Below are 16829 nucleotides of genomic sequence, written 5' to 3'. Positions count from 1 at the left end.
GCAGCAGTGCAGAGAACACGTTTGCAAAAAAAAAAAAGGTCAATCGAGCTGTATTTTTGTTTAGATAAGCCGAGTGCGAGTCACTTATCGCTCTATATCCAAGTGTCTATGATTTCAATCAAACTGGAAATATGCGTTTGACGTTTGATGAACCGTTTACCAATAAATTTTTTTTTGTTCTTTAAAGAGATGACGATTTCAAAGTCATGGTACGAGATTTTGTTGAACAAACAGTCGATACGTAGAATTAATGCACTGCCAAAACGTTTGATCGATGTCGTTGGAATGTGAAATGACAACATAAATGTCAAACAAAATGTTATGCGTCTTTCTATGTGGATGGTTTGTGACGTTAAACAATAATTAAAGTCTACGCTCGGGCAGTTTTTTTTTTCACGATTAGGTGGTTGTATGTATAAAAAATGGACGTTGATGAGATGATCTCTTCGCGACACGACGCCTAATTTTCATTGAAAAATAAACCTACGCGCACTTTGTTGTCTACCTACTCGTGGATAAATATCTTCAGTATTTGTGTTCTTATTTTAGAGGTCTGAGTTTAAAAAATAATACACATATTATTTAAGAATTAAGGATCAGTTACTCGCATTTTTTTCTTTTCTTTTTTTCTAAACAACGTCTATTAGCTATACTTACTGTATAATAAATTCGTCACGAAAATCTACCGATTTTTAAGATCCATCGAAACACACCGATCGATACAACGATTTCAAGTTTAAAACTATTATTTTATATTTTAAACGTACATCAACGATTAGTTGAATCGAATTAATATAATTATGTACAATGACCGTTAGTGTAAAAACTGTGCTTTCAACATTACCTCGATGGGTGAAAATTTACGACTAACGATCATGCATTGTTTTGGAACATTGAAAAAAAAAAATTTGACCAAGCTAATTTTAGATACACGACATCGATTTTCCGTCCGTTAAAAGTCTGTACTCATTTGGCATTTAATTAATTATTTTTTTTTTTTCCTCTCTGCAGCACTCGAATGACGAGGCAACTCGCGCATCGATTGCCTACATCCCCTGTTTTCTATCACTTTTCGTATATACGAATGACAAGCATATCCCGTTAATCCACAAAAACACGTCACTCGCGTCACTTGGAAATTGCCGGCTCACGTGTTGATTTGAGTAAACTCTCGCTTCGTTCGACTATTTCTTACTTCCTAATGTATACTTGTGATATTTTTCAAGGGGGAAAAACCTACGCACACAAATACGCGTATCGTAATATTATACACGAGGGACCCGATGACGCTCCGTGAAAGTAAAAGCGTCACTTGTGACTATACATGGGTACAACCCCCAAACCGATGAAAATCAATGTACAACTGCGTCACAGTTTTAGCGCGACCCACTTTTGTTTTTCTTTTCCTTTGCTTACACTTGTCGAGTTAGTCGTATTTTGGCACGAGTATATTTGCAGTCCAGTGTTCTTTCGTGGGCTCTCATGGGTTCGGCGATAAATGCACTAACGAGACGAAACAAACGTTGGGTAAAAGAGGGGTTGTCGCGCAAGTTTACTCAGTGAATAAAGAGACTCAACGAATCGAACAAAAATGATGTACAAATTTTTCCCCCTTCGAAATCGTAGATACACTCCGATGGCTATGTTTGTACACCTCCGGTGGTCCACATCATGTATCACCTGTACGTCGGATTTCCCACGGTGGGACTCGTCTTGGTTGTTCCTTGGACGCGGATGGAGTTCGTCGCAGGAATCGCTCACACGGGGGAAAAAAAAAAAAAAAAAAATAGAGCTCGAGCCCCACACACGCTCAAGCATCAGTCTTGACCCTCGGTAGCAACTGCAGCGGATATATCGAGTGACTTTAACGATCACCGTGTCATCCGTGATGCTCGTTCGGCAGGACGATGCTCACGGACTTGCGGGGCTGACTCGTTGGTGCGGGCTGGACCACCGGCTCGGATTCTCGCGCCGGACTGTCGGGCTCTATCGATACCGCCGTCAACGGCTCCTCGCTGTTGTTCGACGTCGAGCTCGATATCAGCCTGTGGGGGGTATTACATTTGTGACTCGAGATTAATTGTGGTGGTTTAAACGGGGGGTGTATACCTGTGTTGCGGAGGTGGGGTTGGCGTCCGGGACAGGGGGAAGCTGGCGATTTCTCTCGTCACCGAGAGCGACCTGATGGATCCGAAGGTCTGGTCGGGCGACAGATTCCCGGCAGCCATCCCACTGGAAAATACATACGTTTTTTATTCCACATACATGTACCTTAAAACAAAAACAAAAAACTTTCCGATTCAACGGCAAAGGTAAAATTATACCCAATTTCGACCGCGTGTAGCCGGCCGGCCCCTCGACGATCAAGATCGTAACTATGTTGTATATGCACGCGAGGTCGAGGGCGGAGGAAATAATATGTAGTTGTGCTGTCGCGAGTCACATATCCACGGGTGATGGACACGTTCGAGGGAAGGTTTTACTCGACATGTATGTACATACACGCAATAGGTACTCTATGGTTCTCTCATTCCTTTCGTTCCATTTGCCATATATATATATACTGTTCGGCCTTTGAAGTATAACTTTTTGCACATTGATCATTGTCCAAACGAGTGGCAAACTTCGTTTGTAAGTTTGATAACGCGTCATTGCGGTAAAACATCAGCAAAGTGAACTTGTGGAGTAGTAAAAAAGATAGACGACGAGGCGGAGGAAGGAAATCGGCACGAAAGAGAAACCGATCGATGCCTATACGTGTACGATTACACGTGCAGTTGACGAGGACAGTGTATATGGATAATGTAGGGAACATTACATATATAAAACATAACGTTATATGCACAATGTGTTATTATATACACGATATAACCGGGCGACAATTGTCGTCCACACGGGGCCGCGTGTCGTTGGTAATAATTCACGAGGCGTGATGTATAGGTACATATATACATGTGGGTTCTATTTTAAGCAGCGGAGCGGCTATTCCCCCCCCCTCCCCCCACCACGTCCAACGAAACGACGATGAACCAACTTTATCGGGACAATACTTTAGGCACGTTGACCCAAAAAACTATACAAGGAACAATGGTGTTGTTCGATGTTTGTCGTGTAAAACAATGTGTTGGTCGTACCTCATGGAGCCGGAGGTGACGAGAAACGGCGTGGGTGTTGGACAGGGGCTCAGGGGCGAGCTGCTCAGGGAGCTTCGCGTGCTGCTGATCACCGAGTGCGGGCACTGAGGTAGGCCGGTGCGCAGCCCGTTCGCTCCTCTTACGGTCGCCGACCTTTGCCGTTGGTTTTGTTGCTGCTGTTGGTGACGGCAACACGCGAACCAGCCGCCACTGCCGCCTCCGTTGAGACTCTTGCCTGCAAACAAGAGTAGAGTCACATTGGGACCATTATTTATGTATACTCATACGCTGTACATATATACCCATGCATATTTAAATGGTTTTATTGATTGCACGCCACGTAGTGGCTCTTTGTATTTACTTCTGTTCTGTGTACAGGGTGGGTGTACACACATGCACCATCGGGTATTGGAAAAAAAAAAAACTTAATATTAGTAGATTTGAAGCGAGAGACGCGACAATTAAGCCTTCCTTGCGATGGATTAATTGAGTCTTGAGAGTTTAGTCATGTTATTTACAACAGTTGCACATTTCATATACGTTTTTTGTAGTAACGTACCGATGGTCGTTGACTCTGTGACCTACTCTCGAGTCCCAGTCCAACTCCCAGTCTAGAAATTATATTCAACTGTACCCATATAGGGTACAGGTACCTTATTTCGTTTGTCCATATTTGATTTCAACCCATTGTACGAGAAACTTTACAAAAACATTCCCTAAAAATTTAATAAAATTTACAAAAGTCCCAACTAGTGGTTTTTTCGGAGAGTCAAGCGGTTAGAGCCCGTTTCGACACTCGATTATTATTAGTAGATGCTGCGAGGAGAAATCACACTCGTGTGAAAGTTCGGTACCGTCCACATTGCAGATGATCGTCCACAAGTAGGTAAAAGCAACGACATACTTATAGATATCGGTTGCGCGTGTAAATGGGCCGAGCGTTGACCGGTAATTCACCGATGACCGCGTGCGGCACATATGTACAATGCACGGCCTACCGCGGTGCATTAGCCTGAATTCGGACAATCCGATTATGAGTGTATAATATACGTACACACACTCGCGGACCGATTATACATCCGCAGCGTCTAGCCTCGTCCTGGATTTTCGCTCTTAATTGCTCTATGTATACGTATATACCGCGTCGTGTGCTTTTCGCAATTTTTCGACCAACGTGTGCACGCTGAAATAGCTTCCCCCTATAACGAACAAGCGTCAGGGCCGCGGGATCGGAATTTTAATCGGGTTAACGCGTATAGGTATGTACATGGATATGCTAGGTGAAATCGAGTATAGATATAATTATAATATATGCGCAAGCGTCGAGATTTCGCCTCGTTATGTTTCTCGGGTGCTCTGTATTGTACGAGTAAACAACCCAACAGGAATATAGGTACGTCGTAATTCGTGCCTTCTCATTGGAGTATGGATCGAAGAGAGTAATAAAACCATTTGCCTGTTTTTCCCTGCCAACTACGCGTAAGGGTGTACATGCACAACGTATAAACAACATCCAGTTACGCTCGTTAACGAGACAGGAGTGGAAAATCTGGTGACGCGAGCTTACACATGTATAGCTCGATACGCGGGATGTAACTGCCGGTAGACACGATACAACCCCGTGAGCTTTTTCTACGCGTTGACATTTAAATCAGGTGATTTTTTTTTTAGACTTACAGTTTTACATTTTATTTTACTTTTTATATATAAAAGAAAAATAGCAATGAAACAAATTAAATCAAAGCAATCAGTTTTTTTTTTTTTTTTTTTTTTTCCCCATGTAAATACTAGAATTTTGCCAATATTTTGTATTTATACTGGTGCCGTTTTTTCTTGTGTTGCGCGACGAGTCCAGTGGCCAATTCCTACGTACATAGATACATTAGATGGCTGATACAGGCATGTTGGCACGATTTCTTTTTTATTAAAAAAAATTTTTTTTTCCTGCACCAAATATATACATGTTATTTTTCTGCAGCGTGTGCTTAAAGAGGCACAGCACCTCGTCGCGTACAAGGAAACATTTGACGTCCAAAAGAATAAACGTCACCAGTGATCGGCATTGTATAACGTGTGAAAAACGTAATGTGGCGAGTATGAAATTAGAAAAGAAAATACGTCAAACGAGGAAAACAAGGTTTCCAGTCGCTTCGTCATGTCTTACGATGTCGAAGGCGCTCGGAATATTTTCCGCCACAATAATTAACATCATTGTCCGCTAAGCTAATTTCTCGCGACTCCTTGCTCTGGCCACGTTAATTTATTATTATTCATATTAAAACTCACCTGTCGAATCAAGCACTGTATTTTACACATATTTTCATACTCGTGTAACAAAGCGTAAAAAAAAAAAAATAATAATAATAATACCATACAGTCAGTGCAAAAGAAGTAAAGCACATGTACTAACTGGCAAAGAGTTTGGCAGCGCGGGACGGACTGAGTGGGTAAAAGTCACCGTGCACCGGGCAGTGGAAACCAATGCGTCTCTCGCGTCTCCGAGCTCGCCGGGCCAGTGCACACAGTAGCGCCCCGAGGATCAGCATGAGGCTGCCCACTGCTATACATGTGGGCCCGAGGACCCGCGAGTTGCCCATCGAGTCGATTCGCGCCGCGTACGAGCTCAAGTCCTCGTCCTTGCCTTGGCCTCGATACGACGCAGCTGTAAACATTTTTTTTTCATCATTTTACTTTATTTATACAAATATACATATATACGTATTTATATTGGGCCGTACAATAAATTTGGGTGCATTTTTTTGCGTTTATCTATAGAAGTACCCATGAGGTGTAAGTGTATACGTTGCCCTGCAGTTGTTCTATTTTTTTTTTTCCATTTGCATAAGAGTATACTACAGTTCTTAATAGTGGAAAATTTAACGCTCGATTACGTAAATATGCAGGTATAAAATACTCACTCGTTTGGTTAAGAAAGGGCCGAGAAAGCGCGGTTTGGCGTGTCGATCGCGATAATCGGCCAGCGACAGGTTTTACCATTTTTCACGCGCTCTATAAGTTGTGTACACAAATACATCCATGCACAATCGCTCGGACAATCGTACAAGGCTTATTATTACGTATTCAGCGCTTTGGAACCTTGATACTCCAGAAAGTAAAAGTGTATATATATATAACCCCGTGGGGGATGATACGTACCCACCCAACTATATCTTTCGCGTCCTCCGCTTCGAAATAGCTCGCGTGTGTGTATAGCTATCACAGGGACGAATTTTGTGTACTTGTTCTTGCGTATATTGTACCTACGTTGTGCTTTACGTCGCGAAGGACCATTACCCCCCTTTCGTTTTTCCCCGTACTTACGTAGTTTCAGACTTTGGCGCAATCGTGGATTTTATTCCAATGTTATGTGGTAAGTATTTTTTTTTTCCTCGATTTTTTTGTGTCATTCAAATATTGCAATGAGTTTTGCTGGATAAAAGTTTTTTTTTCACCACAATTAGTGCATCAAAAATATTTAACAACAAAATTATATATTGCTAAAAAAAAGTTACATTGTACCGCGTGTGCAATTTTGCTTGAAAAATAAAAGCTCGTTACTCTTTGTAATTATATTATTGATGAAAGTAGGATATATTGCAACAAAGCACGCGCTATAAATAAACGAGTACCCGATGCTCGATGCGACGACGGTGTTCATTGCTGCAGATCAAATGTCTCGTTAACAGTACGAACGACAAGAACAAAAGATACCTGCTTATGGCACGACGACGGGGCGGAAGAATTATCAACGCCAGCCGAGTCGATTTATGTTAATCGTCTGCGTGGCACGCGTATCGAGGAAAAAAAAAAAAAATAAACTCCTGGTATTACATACCCCTCGGAGCTGAGCGAGATTTTTTTTTTTTTTTAATGTCGCGCGAAAATGTATCCTCTCTTTCTCTTCGTATAATTCAAACTCGCCTTTCCACGAATTTCTCGGTTAGTGATATATATGTACCTACCACCGTTCGATGTATCAAAAAGATTTATGACATCCTGCCTTGGCAGTTTTTTACGTTTAATACGCCGCGCTTCCAAGTATGAAAAACAATAGTAACAATAAACTATCGCACGTCAAAAAAGAGGTCAATAATCATCAATCCGCATTTCTCTCTCGGCTGCGAATCTTTGGCATGCGATTATATTGATATCAGCAAAAAAAAAAAAAAAAAAAAAAACAAGTAAATAAAATAAAATATTGTATCGTATCGGTACATACATCACGTATCCATCCGTTATTTGAATAAACGTGCGCGTCCTCTGCGCCCATATATGTATACAGACACACTCGTATATTTTATAGTCGATTGTCCGCCCGTCACTTATGCAACAAATTTGTACCTCACCCACACGACTCGGGCTGTACCGGCACGCATCCATGTTCACGCGTGTTTCGCTCGATACGACTTCCTTTTTCCTCCTCTTACGTATACACGTATACGTTATATAGGTATAAGCTATACTCAATTTATTTCGATGATGCTATCGTGCACTTCCTCTCTGTCGTGTGTGTATGAGGTATTAACTTGCGTGTACCCATCACAAGTGACGTGCCTATACATACACGCGGCATCGAAGAAACAATTCCGCGACTGGATGCATGGTGTGTGTGTAGTGGTGGTACTCGCGTTTTCTTTTATTCCATTCCCGTCAGCAGTCATTTTTTTGTTTTTCTTTCGCTCATCTTAAGGCGATTTGCAAACTAGGCGTGTTCCACGTGGAATTTGATACGCACACGTCGCTCGGTATTTTTCCACGTACGAGTTATTCGTGTGTTTCAGCCTTTCGTTAAACTGTTGTATCGTCGCAGTCGCTGACTTCTCCCGAAATGGTAACCGATCCACCCACCGATCACAATCAAATACCCCACGAAACGTTGTTTTCTCGCCACATGAAGGCGCTCTCGAGGTCAACGCTCCGACTTGGCTGCTTTCGCTTGAAAAATACCGATCAACCGTACCGATACAAAACCACCCACGCAAGTGCTTGGAAAAAAAAAAAAAAAGTAACAATGACATGTTGTACGTACCAGTGAGCACGGCGCCGACGAGCACGAAGAGAAAGCCAAAGGCAGGCAGGGCCAATTGACAATTGGCGGCGATGACGACGCCCGCGACCATGAGGCCGCCCTCGATCTTCTCGACCCTAAACCGCGACAGCGACGCCGGGCACTTTAATTTGCAGCCCAGCCTGCTGCCTCTGCCGTCTCCATCGCCGTGCAGTATACCATCCTCCGGTGAGGCGTTGCAGTGCCTGAAAGACACCCGAAAAACGTATGCTTGAATATGAGAAAATCGGATGGTACGTTGTATACCATAACAACACGTCAAAGAGGTGTTGGTTTCATTGGTTATTTCAATTTAAAAATGATTTCTTTTTTTTTTCTTTTTCTATTTCTCTTTTACTTTTAATTTAATTGATATGTCCGTTGTACATCGCCGATCGGCGAGCATGCCGATTTTAATTTATAAAAGAGAAGAAAAAAAAGTAAAACCACGAATATATACGTTTCCTTCCATCGTCGTCAACGAATCAACTAATTAACAGTTAATAGATAAAGAAGACAAGAGTCACATGCGTCTGCCGAGTGTCTTGTTTTCCTTACGTCTGACGTGTCGTACGCGTCAGATGGATAGAGAGGAACAAAGTCACGCGATATGTCTTTAATGGCGCTCACGTGTGTCTCTTATTTCTTCTCACACTCGAAGCATTTTGCTTTCATTTGGTAATACTATACACACTCGCGGCTTTGATCGCTGGAGAAAGAAGGGACTAATTGCGTGCTTCCGGTCTTTCTTTTCTTCTCGAGAGGTGAAAGGCACGATAATACACATCAGCCTTAATTATTCAGTACAAAGATACATCATTATCCGAGGCTTTGGAGATAATCTCCGCCACGGGTTTTCGTTGTAAATGTCAAGTCACACGAGTACATCTTGTAAATCATCCTCAGATGAAAATGACGTGCTTTCTCTTGCATGCGCGTCTGTATCAAGCGTCGAGAAATTTGAAATTTTACGCGCCGATCTGAGGAAAGTGTCTATCACGATAGAGATCCGGTCGTTTGTTGATTTTTAGTTACATCGCGTCACATCAATATTTGTAGTATAATCGTGAGCAATGAGCTCGAATCTGATGCCACTCGGGGGGAAAAAGACAAACGCAACTGTTACTTACTTTTCTACTTTCCAATCAACATAAGTTATGGATTATCAATTGTCAAGAAAAAAAAAAAAACAACTGAGCGTGGAATAAAAGATATGTCTCCTGAAGTACTTGTTGAGAGCACGTGAAGTGTACGTATCAAACTGTAAACAACGCGATGAACCGTCTGTGTTTTATGTTAGATTTTTAAAATAGTCTAGCGTTGACGATGCATCGGCGAAAGAGAAAAAATGAAAGATGAAAAATCGACAACCCACGCCGCTCTTTTGGATTTTAGGAGCCATCGGAGCATCGCCTTCGATATCAATCGCGTGTGCGCTCAATCGTCGGGAGACTTTGCGTCGCGCGAAAGTCTCGTGGGAAGATATACCTGCGAGGTCCAGTCACGGATGGAAAAAAGGGACTATAATGTTTGATCGAGATATACTTTACTACAATTATGCGAGACCAACGTCTACCGATTTAAACAAAATTTTTTCATGCTTTATCGCCGAGTGCGGTTGGCTGTTTATTTTTTGCTTTCTTATACGCAACAACAACAACAACGTTTCGAAATGAGAGTAGACACGTAAAACAGAGTTGATCGTTTCCTCGTTGCGAGTGTAGGTGCCATACGTCGAATTAACGAAATTACGCGCATTAGCAATTAAAATCGGAATCGGCTGGCCGAACGATCGTCCATATCGGCACCTTCACGCGCGTGTATACAACGAGCCAAGAGTGTTATTTAACAACCGGTTTGGAAATTTGATCCGCCACACGAATCACGTGGTGTTTTTTTTTCTTTTCTGCCATTAAAGCGCGTCGCAAATAAAAAGACACTTTGGGTGATTAAAAGTGATTACTTATTGGAAGAGAGAGAAAAAAAGGTTTGTTTTTTCTTTTCACACTTGGAAAAAAAAAAAGAAAAAAATACCGTCTGAATTTTTTTTATCCTCGACTGGTCGAGCGACACTTACGAGGCACGATATATACACAACTGGTGCACGTATCGTGGAGACTAAAAGTATCAAATTAACGTTGCTGTTTGGCCAACTCGGCAAAATTGGTTTCCAGTCTCTCGCGCTTTTTTCTCAATACTATCTCCAGCAAATTAAAAATAGAAAGAAAACGTGATGATGATAACACATCACAATGATCCTGCTGGTTTGCTGATGTACAAAGCGTATAATATAATACATCTACTGTAGTGTACAGTGAAAACTCTGGTTTTTTCGGCCGCGTGTATACCGATACACGTGTATATACTCATTGAAAATGAAAGTGGAAAGTGATTCCGCTAAACACAAAGTTTTTTTAACTGCAAATAAGTATATGTACATGTATATACTGTACGTGTGATAATTGGTTACAGGCATGACTATACCACTATCTCTTGTCGCGTGTGGAACCGATGACTGTATAGCTAATGAGATCCATGAGGTGTTCAATGAAAGATAAGAAAATAAATATATATCCGAGGAAGGAAGGAAGCGACGATATGCAGCAAAACCGGTAAATACACGTATAAACATACGACAGAAATTTGATCGGTAAGCCGATTTTTCTTTTTTCATGTTGCAAAAAAAAAAAAAAAAAAAAAAAAAAAAAATTTCGCACGTATGGGGTGTAAATACAACACACGGATCAAGTCGAGTGTTCTCTTTGAAAGTTCGATCAATACCGTGTGCGCCGGATTCTCCGTTCTCTTTCCCTCGTGTAATTATAAGTAGGTATAGGCATTATAAACCACGACATCTGTTTGCACCAATCCTGTACGCATCACACTTTATCGCTGTTTTACCTCTCTTTTGTACATACTTACTCGAGCGTGTCTTCAATTATGCATCCAAACTTGAGTTTCTTATCGATGTACGTGCAATAAAATTAATGGCGTTATCGGAGGAGAGAAACAATAAAGGATTAGAGGGAGAAAGTATGTACATATATTGCATGGTATAAGTTCGTACCGGCTGTAAAAGTCGGCGGGTTGAAGCCGCGACTTGTCGCCGGTGTTGTGTAAGGACGTGCCGTAGGTCATGATCGTGGCCACGCGACCCCCACCGTCGCCATTCCCGCACTCCCCGGAGCCACCCAGCTTCGAGCCGTGCTTTACAGGTGTACCCTGTACACGCTCCTTTGATCCCACGGAGCTTTCGAGAGGCCTCTCCCCCACTCGTTGGTTTACCAGGAGATCCACGCAGGTGTACGCACTTATCGCGTCACATACGGACCACTTGCGCGAGTCGATATTATCTTATAATTCACTCCGCGTTGGGTGTACAACGCGCACAGAAAGCCCCCCGTTCGCGGCAGCGATCGAAAGTGCAACGACCCGATCCCCTATAGGCCAAGCTAAGCGTGAAAACACTGTACGTGCAGCATGTTGGCTTATATACTTATATACAACGTATAAATTACACGAAACGTCGTGTATACACTGGCACTTTTTCTTTTTTTTCTTCCCAATTGACACTGCTCGCGTATATAAATAAAACACAGTATAGTTTCGCGTGCGGTCGCCCAGTGCTTGCAAACCCGTATCCTCTTTGTCTACTTATGGGTGTTGTATTGTTATGATCCCTTATATATATATCCGCGCAGTGTTCTCGCGTCGCGAGCTTGAGTAGGACACAACGTGTACACACCAAGGTATATTATATTGTATATTGTTGTAAAGTAGTTGCAAAGCGTTACCGAAAGCGCGAACAAAGGACGGGGCCACGCGGGGCAGCGACCGCGCGACGAGCGAGCAGTCGACTGAAGCTCTGCCCTGCCGGCGAGAGTGGAGTGGTAAAGAGAGAGAGAGGGATCGGATGGTTTGCGCAAGTGTGCGCGTATATGCCTCTCGGGGACGGGAGCGCCGCCACCCACCGCAATATCGGCTCTCTCTTTCTTTGCCGTTGGGCTTCCTTTACGCGCTTGCTCGCCGGTTTTATACGACCGATTCCGTGGAAACGTTGCTTTCGTTACGAAAGCAAGGGAAATCGGAAAATCTAGAACAATCGGTAAGGAGAGCTTTTCAGATTTTTTTTTTTTTTTTTTTTAGGTCATATACCGTTCTAATTGGATCACGTGGTGTACTCGACTCGACGAATCTCGTTCGAAAGCTCGAGTCAGTGGGAGGGGCTTCTTTCGCAAAAGCTCCCGTTGCGCATTTTTCGCGCTCATTACCCACGACAAATGGGACGACGTTAATCTCGATCGTACACACCCTGGTGATGCGCATTTTCGTGGAAAATTCCCCGTATGCGCGAGCAACTCCCTATACGTATCTCCCCTTTTTTCCTTTGCGGATGACGTCGGTAAAAGCATCACATAGGTGTATGCATACGTGTATATACCTCTGCAAAGAGAGAGGATGAGGAGGGCTCTCGTGCCACATCCTCTCCCAGAAGGGTATACCCACACAAATGGATCCTGCTCCCACCGATGCACCAACACTTTTGTACGAAGGCAAAATTCCACGCGCCTCGTGTCGTCGGGTTTTCGTGGCTTCTAATCGCGTCTGTGTGTCATGTTACATATACGTACGTAAGGACTCCGTGCAAATATTTACTTTGTTATATACGTGGGTTATTGCGATATTCCCCTCGGATGCGAGCTTGCGACGAGCTTTTGACAAGAGTTTGCGCTACGAAAGGAATTTCGAGTGTTGGAAGTATACGATTGCCGATAGTCCGTTGCTCGACACGCGCGCAGAGACTCGCTTTTTTTTTTCTTTTCTTATTATGATTTCCGTGAGCCGATGGCACGCGTAATAATTGATAATTATACGTCGGCGATTCTTCGGGTCGGTCGATGTACAACGCGGTTGCAAATCAACTTTTTCTTTTTTTTTTTTTTTTTTTTTCTTGCTTTCCAATCATTCTTGAACATGTATGTATATAGGTACGGTATCTCCACGTGGACGATTAATTTATGCTCGATCGCATGGGTTATTGAATTTTTCATAGCAATTCGTTGGCCAAAAATATCCGAGGGGGGCTCGCGTGTTTTTATGAAAAAGCCGACTTTCTCGTCACGACACAATTACGTATGGCCGCTACACTCTTTTTTTCTTTTCCTTCAAACGCACACTCGTTGAATCGTATCATTCGATTGTTTTTTTCCATCCCAATAGCTTTTATCTCCAAATGGCTTTTTTTTCCTTCGGCTCCGATGATATTACAGGGGTAATTTAAGTAACGCCCGACGCGCGCACACACACGCAAATTGAAAAGTTTTACTCGCAAAGTTGGGGTGTTCGCGAAGGTCGTCTGGATTTTTGGTGGGAAAAAAAGGGAGTAAGGACTCGCACCCAAAGCTTCGATTGCACGCGTCTCTGAACAATCCTGTAACAAAGTTTATTTTAATGGTGACATTTGTGCACTCCTCTCCGGGATCTTTCTCGGTTGCAGTGGTTTGTTATTTATACACCCACAGGTGATGATGGAATTCCGTTGTAGCAGGTATTTTATCTTTAAAAGGTGCGAAAGCAAACTTGTACGATTGGTAATGGAATAAAATGGCACGTACCGATCGATATACATACTAATGGATTTTAACTTGACAGAAAAACATTGGGACTTTTTTTTACAATGTGCCAAGGAAATGTATATTTCTTTCGATCTTACGTCAATGCATCCCCTAAACGTAGCCATTCCGTAGGCCTTTCGATTTCGGCAAACTTTGGTATGGCCTGTCAAGTGAACATGCCACACGCACAAGGACACCGCGAAAAAACTGTCCGAGTTTTCGCACGTGCGCATATACAGTTTCAGATAATAGCGAGCGATTTTCCAATCACCAAACCGACAAGTTCCACTTGACGGGCTGATGGCTACCAGGTATACGTGGTGAATGACATCGGCACGCAGATTCGGACGACTCGTGGAAAAGTTTTGCCGCGAAAGATACAACCAACACACTAAGTATAGTGTCCTTTTTTTTCGCGTATGGAATTTCGATGAATAAAAAAATAAAGAAACAACGCGCTGGTGGAGATTTGCCTCCTCTCTTGAACAATCAAAGTATTTTTGCCATTCCTACGAAATGCCATAAGGTTTCGTTTTTTCATTCGTTTGGTTAAACAAACGAGTTCGCCGTACGCTGCATCGGATACTGTTTTTTTCGTGCCAAAAAAAAAAGACATTAACGAGAAAACGGTAGTGAAAAAGCTCTTAAAAATAGATGCACCGCTCTCGGAAAAACTCGGGACGAGAGTCAACGCGCGCGTTACGCGGAAGTGACGTTTATTCTACAGAAAATTTACGTTTTACGGTAAACGTGCGATACTCCAGCGCGTATATTATCTGAAAACCCATAATAGAAATATACATCTCGTGCTTAAAATGTTATGAGAAAAAAAAAATGGCAATGGCCCAGAGGTCCTGTAGGTTGTACAGCAATAGCGAGGGTCAGAAAGGTCGAGACGCGCCAGTGTAAGTAATATATAAGGAGAGAGGCATCGCGCGGTAATTCATTCCGATCCCGATCTGAAATCAAGCTCAAAGTATACACGCGTGTTGTTATGTTGCGTGACACGTGCAGCGCACGTAACAAAAGAGTACCCATATCACCTATATAAAAGGTACCCCGTTGGGGGTAAAATTTATACGTAGATAGCGAGCTCGTGACGTAGGTTGAGGTTTAGATGTTTCCACGCAAGACACGCTCTATCGATTTTCCAGTGGCCTGACCCAGCAGAGAGCAATGTGTATATACAGCACGGCTGGGCTATCTATAACTTGCAGGACGACCCCCTTTTTGGTATACGTAATACGTATTACATGTTTACTTTGGAGGGTCGGGAGATACCGTTTCCATGTCTTTTGGGCGGTTGGCCTGAGGTGGGTGTCGTCACAAGTACGACGATTTCTCCTGCGGGTGTAAATCCTTCTCCCCGTCGTGTTTTACCTATACCGTTCGATGCAGAGTCCAACACGTATCGTTTGCTCGGCTCTGATATACAGCCATACCACTATTATATTGTATCACTTTGCATAGTCTACGGAGTTTGGTTGTCAAACGAAGGATGGCTCGGCGCTACCGAAGAAAGCTATTTCGGACTAATTGTATTTGTTTTTATCCTTGCACGATTTGCGAATGACATGTGTGTACACCCGTGAAGGTATCTCGTATGTGTACAAGAGATTTTATGGATAACATTGTAATCTCGATCGACCTCCGATGAACTCATTTTCGCACGTGTGTATCCAGCGAGGGTTTTTCACTGATTTTTTTTTTTTTTTTTTTTTTTTTTTTTACTGATGGTCTAGAGCACCAAATTTTAGATGCGGTCCACAAATTTGCAAATTCTTTTGGACGATAAATATACCGTTGCGCAGAAACAAAAACAAAAAAAATACCACAAAAAGCAGTGACAAATGGTGCATGCAATATGGATTAATATTATAATCCGTTCAAGATAAATCTCACGTCCACGTGCGTCACATATAATGTACGGAGATGGAAAAAAAAAAAAAAAAAAAAAAAAGAAAAACAATGTATAATTATGTGCTACCATACGGCTGCTGGGAAGAGGTTGTAGGGTCTCCAAAGGCCGGAATAAAAGGAGAGCGCGTCAGCAGGCGTCTGTGAAAAATCCCAAGGCCAAGTTCTTGGCTTCCCCTCTCGAGTGTGCCGTGTATATACAACGATTCTCTGCTCGCTTTTTTTTTTCATTTTTTTTTTTTTTTTCTCTTTCTTCCAAGCGTGCCTGTGTCTGTTGTATACGTGGTCCATCCCAAGGCCAGCCTCCACAGACGTAGCGGCGCTTGTCATTAGCCACCCGGAGTATATGTATACCTTTTTTTTCTTTCGAAACTATACATCCACAAACTGGAGTTTTCGCTACTACTTTTCCACGTGAACAGTAAGCAACGAAAATATCAAGCCACGCGTACGTAACGATTGTGTATCATCCGTAGGATTGCAAGTGTACATGTATAAATATACCTCGAGTCTGTTTATCCGGAGCAACGTGGAAGTACGCAACAATCGAGTTCCCACAACGAAACGAATCTTTTTTTGTACCAATTACGTATGAACGTGGTGTACGCGAGTATCGTTAGTTTTCCGATGTTTTACCCCCAAAAAATTGAGGATCGACCCGCGAGCAGCCTATACATGTCACGACCCCGCCTCGGTAAGTATAGTGATGGATAGGTAGGAAAAAAAAAAAGAGAAAATTCCCAACCTTTCCAATAACGTATAGGTGCATGCATGACCGAAAGATATTACGGCCGAGAGTCAGCCGCGAGCACGGCATGGATGTGTATACGTTGAATTCCCCGCATTGGCCTTGAAACACCGGGCTATCCTCTTTATCTCTCACGTGCACACGTATATGCATACATATACTTAGAGCCGCGTTTGTCTACCCCCACTGGCTTGAAGATTTACGTGTTTCGGTCTATACATCGCGAAATCATCGATACGATTCGGACGTTATACGTGGCAATCGGTGAAACATAATTTCTCACTCACCACTGTGAGTAAAGTCTAAAGCGACACGTCGCATAAACTATATACCGATTGTGGAAATTTCGACCTTTTTAAAAAAAAAAA

At 42.7% G+C, this 16829-nt stretch overlaps 1 protein-coding gene across 1 annotated transcript; it reads right to left on the bottom strand.

Annotated features, from left to right (window-relative positions):
• Nucleotides 1-1012: 1012 nt before the first annotated feature.
• Nucleotides 1013-11673, bottom strand: LOC106646030 (uncharacterized). The gene is made up of 6 exons (XM_014362027.3): nucleotides 11249-11673; nucleotides 8164-8387; nucleotides 5545-5796; nucleotides 3135-3369; nucleotides 2110-2232; nucleotides 1013-2045 (listed from the first exon to the last, which is right to left on the bottom strand). Exons 1-6 carry the CDS (start codon nucleotides 11317-11319, stop codon nucleotides 1880-1882), a joined length of 1071 nt encoding a protein of 356 aa, XP_014217513.2. The 5' UTR covers nucleotides 11320-11673; the 3' UTR covers nucleotides 1013-1879.
• Nucleotides 11674-16829: the final 5156 nt, after the last annotated feature.

Source organism: Copidosoma floridanum, unplaced genomic scaffold (assembly GCF_036245765.1).
Source record: "Copidosoma floridanum isolate Cflo_tuat_1 unplaced genomic scaffold, Cflo_Japanese_pri ptg000009l, whole genome shotgun sequence".
Classification (NCBI taxonomy): domain Eukaryota; kingdom Metazoa; phylum Arthropoda; class Insecta; order Hymenoptera; family Encyrtidae; genus Copidosoma; species Copidosoma floridanum.
The sequence above is the reverse complement of the archived record's forward strand: the minus strand, read 5'-3'. Positions and strand labels throughout refer to the sequence as shown.

What these genes read in the sequence shown, in the direction of transcription:
- LOC106646030 (XM_014362027.3), bottom strand. Translation starts at nt 11,319, where the DNA reads ATGACCTACGGCACGTCCTTACACAACACCGGCGACAAGTCGCGGCTT. An exon ending in CCCGCCGACTTTTACAGCCG is followed by an intron (nt 8,388 to 11,248) that starts GTACGAACTTAT and finishes GGTGTCTTTCAG; the next exon opens with GCACTGCAACGCCTCACCGG. An exon ending in ACCCCACCTCCGCAACACAG is followed by an intron (nt 2,046 to 2,109) that starts GTATACACCCCC and finishes TACCCCCCACAG; the next exon opens with GCTGATATCGAGCTCGACGT.